Raw genomic sequence first — 18,723 nt, 5'->3', positions numbered from 1 at the left:
GAGCTGCAACAGGGAACAGTGCTTAAGAGCTTCTACCTAGCATTATAAGGTAAGTCAGGGAATCGATATGTAGTTAGAAACACATTTTGTTTTCTAAAAAATAAATGAATAAGTGAGTACAAGCTCTGAATGCAGATAAATACTATTATTTTATTTTGCTTCATTATAGACAGAGTGTTTTCCTATTTGGTCACTGCCAAATGTTTCAGAGTTTTGAACAAGCTTTGATGTCAAAGAAAACTGAAACAGATACAAAAAGCAGTTTTCAAGTAAGACTTCCAATTATTAAGGCATTAAGTAGTTAATAAAACCAAACAGGCCCCAAGTCTCAGATCAGTGAGGTCAGTTCATAAAGAAACAAACTGAGCTGAAATGGTATGTGTGGGAGAGCTCTGCATGACCAATACCACCAGAATATCTGCTCAACGGTTTTTGAACTTTAGTGCACCTGGATTATGCTGCTACATATTGATCAGAAACAGTAAGTCCACATCTAAATAGCTCAAAAACAAACAATTTAAGGGCTTCAAAGTGACCTAGAAAAAGTGAAAGACTTAAATCTGATTCCGATGCTGTAACACAATCTTAACAGAGAGAACTTCACAACTTGGCTAAATTAAAATTATTTTGCAAAGAAGCCAACCGAGAAAAAAATTCTCAGTAGATATAAAAGGCTCATTGCCGCTTATCACATATGATTGATGGCAGTTGTTTCACCAAGGTTTATTGGAAGCATCACTTTTTCACATATGCCCAGGCTGTTTTGCATTGCCCTTGTTTTTCAAAATAAAAAAATCCTAATTTAAAAACATAATTTTTTATTTACTATATATATATTTTTTTATCTGGTATTAAACAATGTTTGATTATGTAAAACATTTAAGTGTGACAAAAAAAGCAAAAACAGAAGAAATCTGTAAAGAAGCACAATGTTTTTCAGTACACTCTAAAAGAAATATTATACCACAGAGATAAAAACCTACCCTGAGAGGAAGGGGCAATGTTGCTAAAAGCCACAAAAGAGCTGAAGATGATCCAGATCGCCAGAGCCATGTTTGAAGCTTAGCAGGGAGACAGGAAAAAGGACGGATGCTAAAGCTTGAAGGTGGTCAGCAGGCACGGGTGCGTGGGGTGCCACTTTCCTCAGCTCACACCCTCCCTGACGGTGACCCTGTAGGCAGAAAGGTTAGAAACAGCAGGTTAAAAATCAAAACACTGAAAAGGGCCTACAAGGGAAAAATAGGAGTCATTCTTTTATCAGTCTGTTTATTTTTTCCCTATACCTATCTGCAATGCTATCTTGCACTGCTTTTATCGGTGCAATATGTAAAAACTCAGGACTGAGTAAAGCTAAGAGGCTCAGAAGTGGCATGGTGCAGTTGACATTGTACTGGGAGAAGAAAAGAGTTGGCTCATTGTGTGATGGTCAAGTGCCTTGATCAGGTGGCACGGCTGAAGCCAATTTGAGCAAGGGGTGATGGAGACAGCTGTTGACACCACCAGCTCATCACTCTGAAGTGTTTAGATACTTTATTGAATCAGACATGCTACATATGTTTGGAGGCCTATTAGCAGAGCTGTATTCATGCGAAAAATAGGTATCCTCCATGTCTGTTTACCGACATGGCCACATATACAATTTAAGGCAGTGGAAAGTGATAACTTAGTCAGCATTGCTGAAGGGCTCACACATCTCATTTGCCTAATGATATAAATCATTTTCTGGAACTTGAGCTCTGATTCTTTGACAGTAGAGCCTGCAGGGGCTGAAAGACAGAAAACCGGAGAGACAGTGTTGTTATAGCTAATACTCCTCCTGCTGAGTTTGCTGATGAAACAGACAGATTGGTCTGCATGTGTGTGTTTGGAGGGGAATTTGAGCATGATTGCAAGGTACATTTGCGTTTTTATTTAATTGCAGGAGGTAATAGAAGTATGCGCATACATCCTCACTTGCAAACTTTGATTTAGCTGTATACTGCACACCCTTTATTTGAGTTTCAGTGCATTGGTTTGCTTCCAAGTGCAGCTTCACTAACGAGTTATGTGGTTCCAAAGAACCTTTATTAAAGCTATTTAATCATAGTGATACAAATAAAAATATTTTCTATTGTTGAGAATTGCATAATAAATTTGATTTGTATTTTAAACCAAATACACATTTTCTAATTTGTGAATGATAATTTAATTCATATTTTGTTACATTTTCAAATAAAAATTATGAATTTAAACAATTTAGCTATGAGTATTTGTAACAGTACATCCAAAAATAGAAAACCATTGACTCACATGGACATTCCAGAGTTCAAACTGTCCATACAAAATGAAAGAGAGAGATTTGGGAGATTTTAAATATCCCATTGTGTTAGTGCCATGCACAATTGATGGCCATGTTTATCGCAACTATCTTCTGAGTTTGCAGAGAACGTTCCCCCAAAAAAGTGAGAAAACATCCAAAGTTGCAGTTGTCTTGCTCAAAATTTCTTGGTCATGTCAGAGGTTCATTTCAGCCACTTGTTTACAAGGTCTTGTTCCTTTGGTTACGATTATGTGTCATGACCAGAGGGTAGATTTTGAGCCTTGACAGGCTGAGAAATCGAGACCTTCACTTTTTTACAGTTGGTTTTTTTTTTTGGTTTTTTTACCACAACAGACCGGAGCAGCCCCTGCATTACCGCAGAGTGGGTCTCAGTCTGTTTGTCCATTCCATACTGCTCCATACTGCCATCACTTATTAACAAGATGCCAAGATGCTCGAATGCCTGCACTTGAGGGAGAGACCTACTCTGGCCACCATTTTGTAGGTTAAGAACCTCGGCTTCTGACTCACAGGAGCAAAGGAAACAGGGGGTCAAAAATACTCTCATTACAACAGATGTGCTGTAGACAATTTCTAAACACAGCACATCTAGAGTACATCAAATCTCTAAACGAATGGTCTAAAACAAAAACAAGACCTTTGTGATGTGTTGCAATGGGAGATTTTCATTATAGATATGAATCTTCACAGCTAAGTGACACTGTCAAGTCAACATGGATCAAAATCTTTGGGGAATGTTTCAAACATCTTGTTGAGTTTTTGCCAGGAAGAATTAAGGCTGTTCTAAACACTAGATTTTTCCTTTTGATAGCAGTTTCTTGTAGGAAAATTCATCTTTTATTATATTTTTCTATATACTTTAGAAATCCTATAAAATACCAAATGTTATATCTAAAAAACTAAAATTGTAAATAATTTTAACTGAGAGATTTCTAAATCTATTTAAATATTTATTCAGAAATAAAAAAAAGTCAAAACAACTTCAAAAACTCTTAAGTTTGGTGTTTGCAACTCTAACTCTGGTTATTATAACTATTATAATAATATTATTGAAATTCCTATGAAAAGCTTCACTGGTCTTTTAAGCAAAGTAGTGTTAGAATGTGTAAATTGTTTTCATTGGATTAAAATCAAATTTCAACTTTTAAAACAGTTAAAAAAAATAAAAATATATTGTGTTTGGGGGAGATTAAAAAAGACATCTATTGGTTATTTTAATCATATATGAATCAAAGAGTTAAAGATATAGGATTAGGAAGGCGTACCAATTTATATCATGTCAGTGTGGTTGCATTAGAATATGAAAATATGAATGCAAAAATATTTTTGCTAGAAAGCTCTAGCCCAGATTATAAATCTAGAACATACATGAGTAGAATGTAAGTATTACAGTCCATGGAGTCATGGCTGTTTCATTCCACAAGAAGCGAAGACAGAAATTCTTGGGTTACTAAGTGGCTCCTTCCAAATCTACACCATCATCATCCCTGATTTGGCTTTCATTTGAATTCTGGAACCCCTCCTTTTTATGACCTTTTCTGATATTTAACCTCTTCCCTAGTGGCAATGCCAGAACATTCAGCAACCTGCTTGGGTGTTTCTGCACGGATTAATATGTTGAACGCTGTAGAGTACAAGCGAGACAGAAAGAGAGAGAGCTACAGACACTAAACAGGAGGGGGACTGAAGGCAAGCAGAACAAAGCAGACTGCAGCAGCTGTTCTTTACATCAGCATTTATTTCTAGGAAATGTTCGACTCAGACACACACACTGCCGCTATACTAATGAAGATTCTGCTCTAATATGAGTTCATTGTGCGCGTTGGGTGTGAATAATAGCCAGAAGACAACATTTTCAGAGGGAAAGGCATGGAGACAAAGATAAGTGGAAAATCTAAAACAAACAACAATAGCCGTGCAATATAACACTGCAGAGACATTGATTCTCTGTCAGGTATTTTTTACTCTAACTTTACAGCTTTTTTCCATCCGATATCAATTTAATATGAGTGTTGAAAAGGTTTTCTCTACAACATATGTACTCTAAATAAGGAAAATATAACTTCTTTCATGTTTTGAGAGAATATCTTCTCCTCACTATGTATTTTTTAACACCAACTCTCCTGAGGTCTATGAAGATGAAAAAGGCAAAGAAAATAGAGCAGAGAATGACTGGCTGGCTTGGACCGAAGAGATGGGAACCAGAGAAAAGTGCAACCTGGACAAACTGACTCCATTTTGAGATAATACACAAAAAACAAGCTGACATCACAAAACATCAGTTTCTCTGAGGTTAAAAAAAGGATGAGTGAAAGAATGACAAAACTGAACAGAGAAATAAGGGGAGGAATAAAGAAACAAAGCCTGATAAAAAGGATAAAAGTAAGAACAAGCACTGTATTGATAGCATTCTGTGTACAAAATGTGAGAAAATAAGTGAAGAATTACTGATAAAGTGACAAAAAAGATAATAAAAAAAACAAACAAGAATTTACTCTTTTTGTTGTTTACGAGTTAGTCTGCCTCTGGGTGAAGGAGTATATGTGGAGGTTAGGTGTATTTAGGGGGCGTGAGATGGGTGTCTTCACCCTTTCTACTCCCCCTACAGAAGGTTGTTAGATGCCCAAGGCCATGAGCTGACCTTTTACACTGATCACATCCACTATTATTATCATCAATGTTTCTCTTCTAATGGAGCAGAACGTTATGTCTCTGTGAGTCCAGAGAGTGCAAAATGGGAGAATGGAATAGCAATTTCAAAGCACCGGAGGAGAGGTGAGGAGGCCGAGCTGAAGAGGAGCAGGGAGGTAAGCAAATGACAGTCAGCTGTAACAACACAAAGAAAAACCTGTGGCTGTCTAAATGGGATGGCGACAGAGTCCCACTTGGCCACACCGGTCTGTCATCTTGTCTCAGATGCTATGCTTTGTTTTGTTAGCCATTAATTTACAGGCTGCCTTGATCCAAAGCAAATAACCTCATTATCCTTTTCTATTGGATCATTACGATAATCACTGAGATCATTAGGGTCTGTTTGCTTTGGCAGACATGGTCATCAACAACAGAGTGTCACAAGTCCTCTTCATCCATGGAGGAGGACTTCAGAAGCTATGTGAGTGTGTGTGTGTGTGTTCCTCCTCCCCAAGGATTTTTTTTGTTCATTTACATACTTTACTTTTTCATAACTTTTGCTACGTAGACATAAATACCATAACATTTTGCGGCCTGGAATTAACTGCTTTTTTAATGATTATGGCATAACAGTTCATAAAAATAGAAAAAAAACAACCAGTGTCTTTCTGCATTTTTTTTTAACACATCACCAGTACAGTACAGTAATGTTCAGAATTTTCTACTTGAAGAAGGCATTTTATCTGTAATTCTACCATGATGCAAATAACCTTCTGCCGGCTTTTAACGTCATTGCAAAATTCTATATAAAATCTGATCAGAATCACTCTCGCTGCCAATTTTGACACTTGTGCTAAAAAAATATAGTAGTCATGATAAAAGTATGTGTAATAATAATAAATATTCAACTTTCATAAATCAGATAGGGCAAAAAATACTCTGTGTGCTTCTAAAAACAGAAACTTTTAAAAGGGGCATGAAACATTTTTTTATGAATGGGAAGTACCAAACTTAACATTTGTACTCCCAAAAAAAGGAGAAATGCATTTATGAATAATGTTTTTACTCTACTGTAAGAAGATAATTTTTTTGTCCAGAATACACAGATGGAACCCTTAATGAAGGGACCCTCAAGGCTTACATATACCACTGAAATATTTTCAAGTACTTTTTAACATTAGCAAGAGAGATCACAAAAAGAGTAAAGAGTTTACTCCGACTGTTTTGATGCATAATTGGAGAAGTTGCTGCAACTCTGAAAGCTGCAGGCTTTCACTCTTGTCTCTGTTTCACCCTCCTTGGAAAGCTGAGATCTTATTTTGATAACCGAATCGACTCTGCATGGGTCTGTTGCTCAATGTACAAACACTGCTGTTTTAAAAGTAAAATATCTTCTAAGAACTTCTCAAAAATATTCATGAAGAGCTTTGAAAACGCTAACAACCTTGCAGGCATTGCAGGATATTTAAAAAACACACTCTGTTAGACTAAGCTAAAAGCATACAAGGCAATGGGAGGCAAAGCATGGATTACAAAAAACAAAAGCACAGATATTCTGTTGGGAAAACACTTGATTGATTTAAAGACTTGACAGTAATAAATTGTGACGGTCATTTTTTTTTTTCATACAGAAAAGAATCTCTTAAATCTTGACAATGAAGCGACAGCATTTGCCATGCTATTAGGATTGATGTTTACGCCTCAGATGCTTCAACAACAAATAGTTGGTTCAGTAGCAAAGCTCCCGCTATGAAGGAAATGACTGCCTCCTAGCAAACGACACGGTGAGGCATGCAAAACCGAATGGCAATCATTCACTTACAAATCAGAAAGTGAGGCAAAACTGCTGCATTAAATATTTGTAATCAAGTAAAAAAAATCACTTCAAACAGGCTCGTGGTTAAATTGGGGTAAACAGAAAACAGCAGCATTCTTCTTTAACTCAGCACTGCTAAAATTTTGTATCACTCACGTCTGAGAGAAATATTATTTCTCGAGAAAACCATCAATAATGAAGGGCAGTAGAGTAAGATGAAACTGCAAGGGAAGAAAAAATATCCTTTGCTCTCCCCACCGGCCTCCAAGTAATTCTCCCTCTGAGTCATCTGCGTTGAAGCTTTGTCACACCTGATACTCTTTTGTACTCTCTGGAGTTAGGTCAAGAGGGAGCAATACAAGAAAGTGTAACAATAAATGAGCATGAGAATGAATGAATTAATTACTTCTTCACCTCTATAAAAGTAATCACCCACAAAATGAATGTAATTATCCTGCTTTTCAATTTAAAATATAGCAAGTATATTGAAAAAATATTACATTACCATCTAAAAGTTGGTGAGTGGGAGGATGTGTTTTTATAGTTAGACCTCCCCGACAGGATGCTGAAATGATTCAATAATTAATTCAAATAGATAAAGTAAGACTCTGAACAGAACATACAGTACCTCGCAATATCCCAGTTTATAGTGATGTAAAAATGTGATCATGGTAAATGATTTAAAATTTATTACACTTGAAATGTGACATGTATTATTATTTGCAGTTCAGCTGGTACGCATTCTTAAATAAGACGTCCAGTATATTGTTTTAGCAATATTTCTCACTCTACCACAACATTTTTTTCCAAGACTGTGAGGATGTATCTGAGCAAAAGCCCACTTCATGTGAGTCTATAGATTTTCTGTCCAATTAAGTTCTGAAATCTGACTAGACTCTAGATTTAGGTGTATATTTGGGCTCACTGCTAAAAGCTAAAATGTCTTTTCACTTTCAGCTTTACGGCAGACACCTGAAGGTTTTACGTCAGCGATGGCTGAGGGTTGAAACTGTTCATAATTTCATCCACCTTGATAAAAATTCAGCAAGGACAGCTCTACTTTGCCGGGTTAAACAGATTCAGTATAATTATAGGTGTGAACTCAAGAAGGCTAAACGCGGAAAATGGATCGGCAGGTGCTTCAGCAAAGTATTAGTCTAAGGGTGTGCAAAATGGTGCAAGCGGATTTTTGGGGTCGTTTTACCTTAATTTTACAGTTCCCTGTCTGACTGTGTATCCCGTTGAATTTCTTTTTTTTTTTTTTTTTTGCTTAAATCACACTCAGGGTTAAAACAACACAAAAGGCGCACCTGAATAGTCCAACCTGTGGAAAAATATGATATAATGTTGGATAAACTTCTGCTCCACCAACCGATTCACTGTTATCCTCCAGTTAGGGCTGCATATCGCTAATCTCTGTAATCCTTTTGTGTGTGGCTATTGCTACCAAAGACAGTATAATAGCATTAGTTATTATTCCCTCACAACAACCTGATTCTATTCCATTTGCATTGATGCTGAGCAGCCCACCAGGTCCCAGCCCCAGTGGGAAGAGAAAGCCCACGGTAATGCTAACACAGAAGCAGTCATTCAGGATGGATAATATTGTTAAGCTTGCAACAACTACAGCAGCACAGTGGGGTCAGATCATCCCAACATTTCTCCATTTACTGGGGTGGGTCAGTTAAGGCTGGAGCTCTGGTGTGGTAGTATCGTGCTTGCTGCAGCAGCCGAGCTGTTTAAATAATGACACCATTGTGCCGTCTCAGTGCAGATGGAACATCAGAGCTCTTGTAATGGCTTGTGTATTAGAGCCAATGTGTTTGATTACTGACTCAGGGAGAGCAGGGATAGGCTGCGTAGTCAGTAGGGAATAAGGCTCCCTCCAAAAGACCAATCCTGGGAAAAAGACCTATTTGAAGAAACAGAAGGAAAGAAGGGGGAGCAAAAAAAGAGGAGGGAGGTTTAATGGAAGCGTCCTTTAAGGGAATGCAAATTAAAGGAGGGAATCTGCCGAGCTGCAGAATACAGTGGAAGGATATCAAACATGGATAGCGTGGCGACTGAAGAGGTAAAGGCAGAGGAAATGGGGCAGAAGTATTGAAAGAGTCACTCTCATTTTTTCATTCAATAGACTCTGATGCATTTTTTTCTCCCTCTCCATAAGCCTCAACCCACACACCTCTCCGTCCCTGTAGTCTTTCCCTATTACTATTCCAGAAACAGTCATAGCTTCTAAACTTGGCACGATCTTCATAAAGCAACCAATCAAATGCTTGGAAGTTCCTGAGTGAGAGGTACATGAACTAATTAGAGTTCATGAGTATTATAAATGTGGTTAACTGCACACATGATATATGAGTTAAATACACAGGCACTGAACTAAGACTTATTTTCATGTTGCATTAGAAATTTCAAAGTGAAATAATTTAAAAATGGCAAAATCTTAGTTTTGTAAATTCCTTAAGTGTAATGTTAGCACAAAAACAATTAGAGCAGTAAAAAATAATTGCAAAACTACTATAGATTATATATTGGAATAAAATGGATTGCTCTGAATTGGATTTAGACCAGACGACAGTATAATCAGATATGATCTAGACCCCTATTAAATCATAGGAAATGTCTTGTCAACTGGTACTACATTTAAAGAAACTGAATTATATGAATACAGGTTGACATTTTCTGACCATTATTGCAAAATTGTCCCTTCATGTTTTTTTGATTTTTATTCTTTCAAGACAAAATGTGGTTTAGAAATTTGATAAATATAACTAACAGTTTAGATGAAGAGTCTAGCTCTTCATCTCCTTTCTTCATCTCCCAAAAGCATGCAATAAAAAATAACCTAAGTTATAACTGATCCTTTGCTGTTTTCTTTAAGCTGGACAATAAAAAATTGCTATTTTACACATTTTCAGACTTACCAAATAAAAAATATTTAACATTACAACAGATAAGAATTGCTGCTGAAGATTTTTGCTCTAATACAGGACCTTTTGTTATTTTCCAGCTTCGCACAATTTGTATTTATAGACATACAACCATTACGGCTATTAATTATTGATAGCTGTTTTATCTCTTAAGAGACATTTCTATGTCTTGTACAAACATTTTAAAATGACTGAATCAGATTAATTGAATGAGAAGCCTCTACTTGTGTATAAAGTGCTGCACTCCACTGCTGCAGCACCTGGAGGCAACTTCTTCCTGACCTCATCCAGCACTACTTGCATTTCATCTTCTCAGAAGAACCTTTCTAAAATTTAAAACAAGCTGCCACAGCGTCAGAACAATTACTATCTTATCACAAGCGCACAGGTTCCGTTGTACATATCTGGCATCAGCAGTATTTACAGAGAAACCTTCAAATAACCTTTTTGTGCATTTAAACTTTTGTTTATTTCTTTATAAAATATTATTATTAATTAAAAAAAACATATTATTTTAAATTGAATATTTTATTTAAATTCAGGGTCATTCAGTCATAACACAAGACTCATTTTAACACCACCTAATTAAATTAGAAAACTGTGAAAAAATTGATTAATAGCAGTAATTCAATTCAAGAAGAAAAACTCATATTTTATAGAGAATTATTAAAGTTGACCTAAATAAATGTTTAAATTGCTGTATAATTTTAATGATTACACCTTACAGCTAACTGAATACCTTTAATTCAGCTTCTCATGGAATGAGAATATTACACAAGGCCTAAAAAAGGACTTTTTTAATGCATGAATGCTAGCCTACTTAAAAGTCTGTTCATGATCTCTGCAGCATATCCACTCAATACATGGTCAGGTGTCCTTTTGCATGAACTGAGGCAATGGTGGTAGGACTGTGACCTGGAGTGTTAAGAAGTTAAAGCTGCCTTAATATTGCTGAAAGGTGAGCTCCTCTAAAATTCGCTGGCAGATGGAAGTGGAGACTTTGGACTTGAAAAAACTCAGTGGACCAACACAAGCAGATGATGGACTATCCAAATCATCATCATTATCATCATCATCCTAATTCTGTACCCCTCCACTCTATTTGTTAAACTATGTCCAAATGTAATGCAAATGTATTTGATCAAAAAAGAAATCTTTGGACCAATGTGCAAGCAGTGCTTTGCAGAACCAACAGTTCGGTCCTTTCTTGCTTTAGCCAACAGGTTAGATGCTTTGGCCATTGTCTCTTTTTCAACACAATACAAGGAATTTGAAAGTTGAAGCCCATTTCCTGACTACATCTGTGTGTGGTCTCTCTTGAAGCAGAGACTCCAGCCAAAGTCAACGCCTTGTGAATCTCCTCCAAGCTGTTGAATGGGCTTAGCTGCCTGATCCTTGAAAGGCTTTTTCTACTACACTTTTTTTCCTCCATTCATTTTTTCAAATATTGTGCTTTAATACTGCTGTGAAAAGCCAGCTTCTTTCGCAATGACCTTTTGTGGCTTATCCTCTTCATGTAGGGTACCAATGACTGTCTGCTGGACAACTGTCAAGTCAGCAGTCTTCCTCATGAATGTGAGGCTACGGTATAACAGCTCATAAAAGCAGTCTAGGTGTCCCCAAGACCACAGCAGCGCTGAGGCTTATCGCCTTTGTGCCATGCAGCAAATGTATTGATAATGTTTTCATGGATTCAACAGGGAACAAAGAAATTTAACATTTACTGAAAACAATTTGATTTTATCACTACGTTCTAACATTTCTAAAGGTGGCTAACTGGCCACTTTTGGTTTGATTCTGTCAATTGATAAAGGGATGACAGATGGGTTATACAATAAAGAAACTACCTGTGTTGTTTAGAATTTTTTTTAAGTCTGTGCTAAAATTTGCTAATATATATAGTTTTTCTTATTACTTTTGAGCTGTTTTGTTAAGAACAAACTCAACACCGGGGATTGTGCCACACTGGGTGTTGTTGAATGCCACAGGTAGCTGGATTTAGACTTTAACCTATCTCTACCAGTGATGCTTACATTCAGGTTGACATTGTTCCTGGTAACTAATTAAGTAGGAGCTGTTGTTATTGAAATAAAGTAACCTAAATGAGAAACCATGATGTTCCTAAACTTAAGTGATATAGGAGTCATCTCTACTTTATTTTAGTGAAGCTTTTCAGTGTTGCATGGCGAACTCTAGATTCTGCATGTGTTCATATTTAAACATCTGTATTTTTTTGCCAAACTAAAAGCCCTGTACCAAAAGATTCTAGCATGGATACTGTTACCTCATATAGTCTCCTTACCAAGTTATGTTTTTGGATAGCATGAAGAAGTACGAAAAAAGAAAAAAAAAAGCATGCACAAGAACATGTCAACTTTATGCATAAAGACCTCAGCCTGAGATTCCACCCAGGACCTTGTGCCACTGTGCAGGCAGCTGTAAGCCATAATGATCAAAATGAACAAAAATAGGAACATGACATATTCCTCCTTTTGTATAATGCATTAATACACTACAAGAGTTTCGCTTTTTGAATAAATTATTGCAATACATAAATTCATGGGTTATAGTCTAATGTACCTAGATGCACACTGCAGGAGAGCAGTAGATGAATGAGAGACTTTGTGGCAATAACCAGCAGGCCTGTGGGTGCTGCAGAGATATCAAGCTCCCCGTACCGGTCTACAGGATCTCCTGTGTGGTCTGTGATTTATTGTGGCTGTGGAGAGCTTGTCACTGTTCATTATTACTGATCCAACAGGAGGCAATGCCACCACCCATCATTGCTTGCCCTGTGATACCTGCCACAGCTGCCAGAGGAAGTGACCTTAGCACCCACCCTGTCTTCTCACACAAACGCTTGTTGCAGTCTTACTCTAATGAGCTCTAATGCCTTACAGGGATGAAGCCTCTGACCCAACACGTTAGTTATCTCTTAATCAATTTCTAAGAGATCACTATTAGAGATATTTGATAAATTAATCCTGTCTACTTCATTTGAGAAGTGACAATATTTTCTGCATAACAACTTCATGATTTGTCTCGCTTTCGATTGTTTGCTTGCTCTCTTCGCTTCGCTATCTCTTCCCCGTTGCTCCTCACCCTCAGTCAGAGCAGATGCGCTTCGTATCAGTCAACCTGCGCTGTCAACTCTGTCAGCACAAGTCGCATCACAAATCAATGAAATGAAATGAATAATTCACGGTAACCATTAAGTCTAAACAACAAGAGTGATAACTGCCTGCTCTGACATTAATCTCATGAGCCACCAACAATGGATTATGATATAACGTGATAATGATATGAAAGTGTACTCTCCGGTGAAGTTCCCTCCCACCCTTTGGACTGATCCGTTCCCAGATGTCACTTGGCTGTGACTGGCAGGCTGCCACCCCGTGAGCCTGTGCACCGCCAAGCCCGGCTAGATCCATCTTCATTAAGGACAGACGTACTGAGTTGTGTATGTTATTATCAGTGTCTATTAATCTGAAAGCTCCAGCAGGGCAAGCCCTGTCTCACTGTTGCACTACAACACCAAACAACAAGGAAAACGCTGTTTCCAAACAAATTAATCTGTTTAAAAAAATGTTTTTCTAATAATGAATATAGAAACATACCTCATCAGTAATAATACGTCTTCTCCTTTGATTATGACAAGTTTGGAAATTGGTTATGATTATCTGGAGAAAGAAAATGCACAGCTATCTTACTAACCTTTGGATTCACCACAGGCAAACTGTGAGCACCACCTCCTTTGTTGTTGGTGAATAAAATACTAAGATGCACATGGTCGTGACTTGCAGCCTTCACATGCACCCGCTCACACATGTGCACACACTGAGGAGCCCACCGGGGCACCACATGTGATGTTGACCCAGTTTAGATCTGTGGCACAAAGTGGAGCAGGGATTCAGAACAAAAAGAGATAGTGACATTTAAAAATAGGTTGACATTCTTTTCATCCCATTGCTAAGACCCACACAATGGGGGTATCCATTTTTTGTGTCAAAGCCAATGTCAGCTAATTATTCAATCACACACTCAACTTTAAAAATTCACAATGCTTACATGAACAGTACTTGTTTTAGTCAATGCGAGTTAGTAGAACGTAAACAAGTTAAGAAGTTTTACTTATTATGTTAAAAAGAACCCTTAAGTTAAGGGTATTGAGGGGTTTAAAAGTTAAACAATGTGAATTTTGTGAAACAATGTATGATATGCAATGCTTTTGTTCAAAGCCAAATCAATATGACTACAAAAATATCAAGGCTGTTACCTCCCTTTCTATTGGTAGAATGTACCATAATTTTGATGACTTTTATATTAACATCATATTGTTCTTAATATTCCAGGCTAACAATGTTAAATTCTTGAGTCTCTAATAAGAATGCTATCTATTGGCAGCCATAACATCAGAGCTTCACAGTGGCAAAGTGGCGAGAAAATTATCCACACATTTCAAAAGCTTTGTTCATATTGCATCATGATGCTTCTGCTCTGACCTTTAAATTGAGAGGACATTATTTAAGCCTCTCATGACTGTATTTGAACACTTAAGAAAAGTATTTTAACCAAATTCAGACTCTGTAAATATAGTTTGTTGACCTTTATTGTTTCTGTTCTTGACGTTATCAGACAGACTCCAAAACAATGTAGTGCACGTTTTTTAAGTCAGTGCAGGATCTCTCTTTCTTTTTCTCTCTGCATGTATGTATTTTTTTATTTATTTATTTTTTGACAATTGTATGTTGAGAAATTGTGTGTGTGAGTGATGTATCTAATTTGATAGTAGTGACCCCAATCTGCCTGCCAAGTTCATCCAGCTATCAGATGTGTGGAGTGGGCATCAGGAGATTCTGACACAGCAAGCCCATCTGACATGACCCTGTTTCCACAACATAGTTTGAGGTGAATTTTTTTCACTCAGTTTCTGTATTTTCTGTCAAACATATATGTGCCAAACAAACACACATCATATGCATACTTGGAAACAGCTCTGTTGACACAAGATGGCACTAAGTGGTGTCACCACCAAAATAACAAACAAAAGGTGGATTTTATTTTTAGGAATTTTTATAAGCCATACTTATAAATAAATCACATATCAACACATTAAAAGAACCTTATTATAATTGATGTGTTTTTCACATGAAAAACTGGGCACAGCTCTCCCTGGAGTGTAACACCAGTTACACACATGTCTCTCTGTGGGGATCCACTATCAATAATGTAGCTATGCCTCTTCCCTCCCTTTAAACATAGCAATATAGACTGAAGGCTTATGCCCAAACCAGTTGTATATAGTTATAGATTATGACTTATAGATTATAGCTCTGCTGTTATTGTGCAGACGCTTGAAGCTGCCAGACAGCAGGAGCAGAGAGGCCAGTCCGGCACAGATGAGCAGAGGTATGACCTTATTTTGCACTCTCTCACTTCACACATTTTGGTCCATAAGTACAGCTGAAATAACTTGAAACATGTTGTCTCTAATTTATGTGAGTGACAACTTTTTCATACCCTAGACAGAAACCTTATTCTTAATAAACAATCTCTATATCAAACTTTTGAGACTGATTTTGCTTTTCAACAACTCGAACAGGAATACTTGTAAATATAAGCAGCTTACTGAAAATTAATCCAATTTAAAATACAATAAATTTTGGCTACACAGTGGTGCAGTTGGTAGCACTGTTGCCTTGCAGCAAGAAGGTCCTGGGTTCGATTTCCGGCCCGGGGTCTTTCTGCACAGAGTTTGCATGTTCTCCCTGTGCATGCGTGGGTTCTGTCCGGGTACTCCGGCTTCCTCCCATAGTCCAAAAACATGACTGTCAGGTTAATTGGTCTCTCTAAATTCTCCCTAGGTGCGACTAAATTCTCCCTAGGTGTGAGTGTGCATGGTTGTTTATCCTGTCTGTCTCTGTGTTACCCTGCGACAGACTGGCGACCTGTCCAGGGCCACGGTGTACACCGCCTCTTGCCCGGAACGTTAGCTGGAGATAGGCACTAGCACCAGCACCCCTCCCGACCTCACTAGGGACAACGATGTTAGAAAATGGATGGTTGGATGGATGGAAAATACAATTTACATGAGCATGGAGAAAAGAACAGAATTAAACATAAGTAAATAAAAATGCTTCATAGTGAGATGATCAATTCCATAAGCTGACTGGTCCATAATATCATGGTCTGATTTTTTTAGAAGGAAGATATGACTATTTAAAGTGAACTACTTTGTGTGCTATAAACTGCATTCTTGAGATATAAAAGGACAAAGCTGCTAGATTCTTACTTTAAAGTGAAATGAAAAATAAAGTATCCCGCTTAACAGTAGATTATGCAGCAGCCTTTGTGATTTTATGTAGCTCAGCTAAAAGTAAAAGGAAGAAACCAGCCAGCATATTTGCATAAAATAATGCTCCAGTCCTTCCAGAGAACCTGAAACTACAGGGAATGTTTAGCATTACTCCAGGGATGATATGAATTTCTCAGGTTTTTTGTCATCCTCATAATTTGCCTTTCTTTTTTTCTTTCATTGCAGAACACACACACACACACAAAGGTGCATAATTTCAAACTCTCATATCCTGGGGAAAGTACCGGTGGTGGTGGTCTGACAACTGGATCACGGGTAGAAGCAGCTCAGAGCTTCAGTCCATTAGTCTATAACAGGTGCTGCTTTCCACTGCCTGCTTCTGTTAATTATCAACTATGTGCTGCAGGAGACAGTTTATGCAGGGATTCACACCAGACACCACACCCATCCGCGCAGGCGGAGGACCCAGAGGATCTGGCTACCCCTGGGAAGGGGCGGGGACAGGGATATGGGGGTGAGTGGGCAACATTGTGTGTTCTACATCACTGTTTCATGTGACAGGTATGAACAGGGATTGCTGTGACATTGTTATTCCACCAAAAAGCTCATTGTAGGTGGAACAAAATGGTCACAAAGCCGAATTATCCCTAAAAGAAATATTCTTTTCTAAAATGGTTCATAGAGGCCCCATTTCTCTGCTCTTGTTTGCTTTACTGTACAAAAGTAAGACGGGGCTGTCTGTAAGGTATTATAACACACTCTATATGAAAGGAGCTGCAGATTGAAGGAGAATAGGCATAAAAACACACACCCAGAGATGCATTAATTTGTAATTTATGCATAAAAACTTAAGCATAAATTTATAAGTAGTCATACAGATTGGTATAATTACACCTTGAGGAACACCTATCTTCAAACGCACACATAAAACACCACCTGACACTACATGTCTGTTTCATTTTTGTTGCATTTTTTCTTCTTTCTTCTGCAGCTTCTCATGTCCCAGTGGGGCTTGGTACATCAGTTCATTGACACATTTTCTAGTGGTCGGCGGTCTCCATGGAGCCTCCTTTTTCTTATGACCTTTCTCCCCCTCTTCACTCTGAGTCTCAAGCGTCTGGTCACTCTTCATCCCTCCCTCTGCCTGCTTTTGTTCCGTTAAAAAGATTTAGCAAAGACGCAGAACGAAGAACACAAAGAGAGATGAATCAACAGACATTTCATGGCGCTCACTGCTGCTTTTCATGTGAAGGATGGTACTGTTTGTACTAATCCACCTCATCACCCCTCCCCCTTTACATATATTTTCAACCCTGGCGTTTCTTTCTTTTCTGCCACAAACACTCTCCCTCCCCCGACACTCCCTTTGATTTGTACCTGCTAGCTTTCTCCCATCTTTCGGCAGTACTCATCCTATTTTCGCACCTTATCATGAAGTCCCTGTTTGCTTCCTTCCTGTAAATAATTAAAAAGTTTTTTGACTGGGTGAAAATAAATAACCCTCAGCCAATCAAAGATTGACTCACAGGCATTCTATCAGCTGTTTTTCCCAATAGTAAAGGAGCGTTCATGAGTGCAATGCAATGCAATGCATTTTGTTCTTATACCACTAAAAGATGATGTAAATTATTCAGGTGCCACTTACTTTTTCAGCACATTTACCCCTAAACTAGTCCTTTTTTATCAGCAGAGAAAACCACTCTTTTGGAAGAAAAAAAAAATCAAAACAAAAAAAACTTTTCTGTGTTTCTACAGACACAGAAAGATTTAAATTGCAAATAGGGATTCATTGACAGTAGCACTCAGTCATAAAGTGAAAAACCCTTAAAGATAACTCAACACATGCAAATGAGCTGATTAGCTGAGTATGCAAATTAATTCATTATTTGTAGCCGGCATTTATATGTTAATTGATACAGAGGTTTGCTGCAGATTAATCATATATATTATACTCTGAGTGTGGAATAATCTACTGTAATGATGCAGATAAAAAGATAAAGACAACAAATAGGTCCCTTTCTATATTTTCTTTTTATCTAACTGATCTGAAATATGGCACTGACCCAAATTACAAATTGAAGAAATCTCGTCCTAATAAGACACCAAAAAAATGATCTTAAAATCTTCATGGAAGCTAAACATCGGCACTGCTTTTCCAGAGCGGAGGGGGTGTAAGCTGTAGCCTATGCTCTGCAGGTTTCAGCCCCCTCTCGTTCTCTCTCTTGCTGTCTCTCATCCCTATTGTCTTTTGGCCTTCTGACCTGTGCAGATCTCACGTTCCTGACTATTCTCTCAGCAAGCAGCCGATCGATAGATGGCTCTGACTCCACCCTGACTCAATAACCTTTCATGCACATCCTCTTCCTCTGAGGAGGGAGTGTTCTTGTACATGTCTGAGTATGTGTTCCAGTAGGGAATGGCCATGGCTCTGCATGTGCAAGTTTGTGCTCACAAGGCATGGTTTGGGGCTTTTTGGCAGAGCTTTTTATGTGTGTGCATGTGTGTTTGTCTGCCAGTTTCAGTCTCTCACCCCAGGGCCTAGAAGTCACAGCAGTGAGAAAACAGATTGATTTCTCCCTCCTATGCACAAACAATTAACTACACAGCGCTCAATTAGACACACGCAGGAGACGCCTCCAGACTAGCCTTTGCCTTGACCCATGATCTGTATCTTGCAAACCAACCTATAGCACTTTATCAAACCAGT

At 37.9% G+C, this 18,723-nt stretch overlaps 1 protein-coding gene across 2 annotated transcripts in view; it reads right to left on the bottom strand.

Moving 5' to 3' along the window:
• Positions 1-18,723, bottom strand: part of adgrl1a (adhesion G protein-coupled receptor L1a) — a 114,030-nt gene that overhangs the window by 63,746 nt on the left and 31,561 nt on the right. For both annotated transcript variants that reach the window (XM_032588358.1, XM_032588359.1), the window contains exon 2: positions 984-1,171. In XM_032588358.1, the coding sequence (XP_032444249.1) occupies positions 984-1,053 (70 nt within the window). In that variant the 5' untranslated portion in view covers positions 1,054-1,171. The remainder of the gene's footprint in view (positions 1-983; positions 1,172-18,723) is intronic.

This window comes from Xiphophorus hellerii, chromosome 16 (genome assembly GCF_003331165.1).
Source record: "Xiphophorus hellerii strain 12219 chromosome 16, Xiphophorus_hellerii-4.1, whole genome shotgun sequence".
NCBI classification, from domain to species: Eukaryota; Metazoa; Chordata; class Actinopteri; order Cyprinodontiformes; family Poeciliidae; genus Xiphophorus; species Xiphophorus hellerii.
This window is presented reverse-complemented; position numbering and strand designations above follow the sequence as displayed.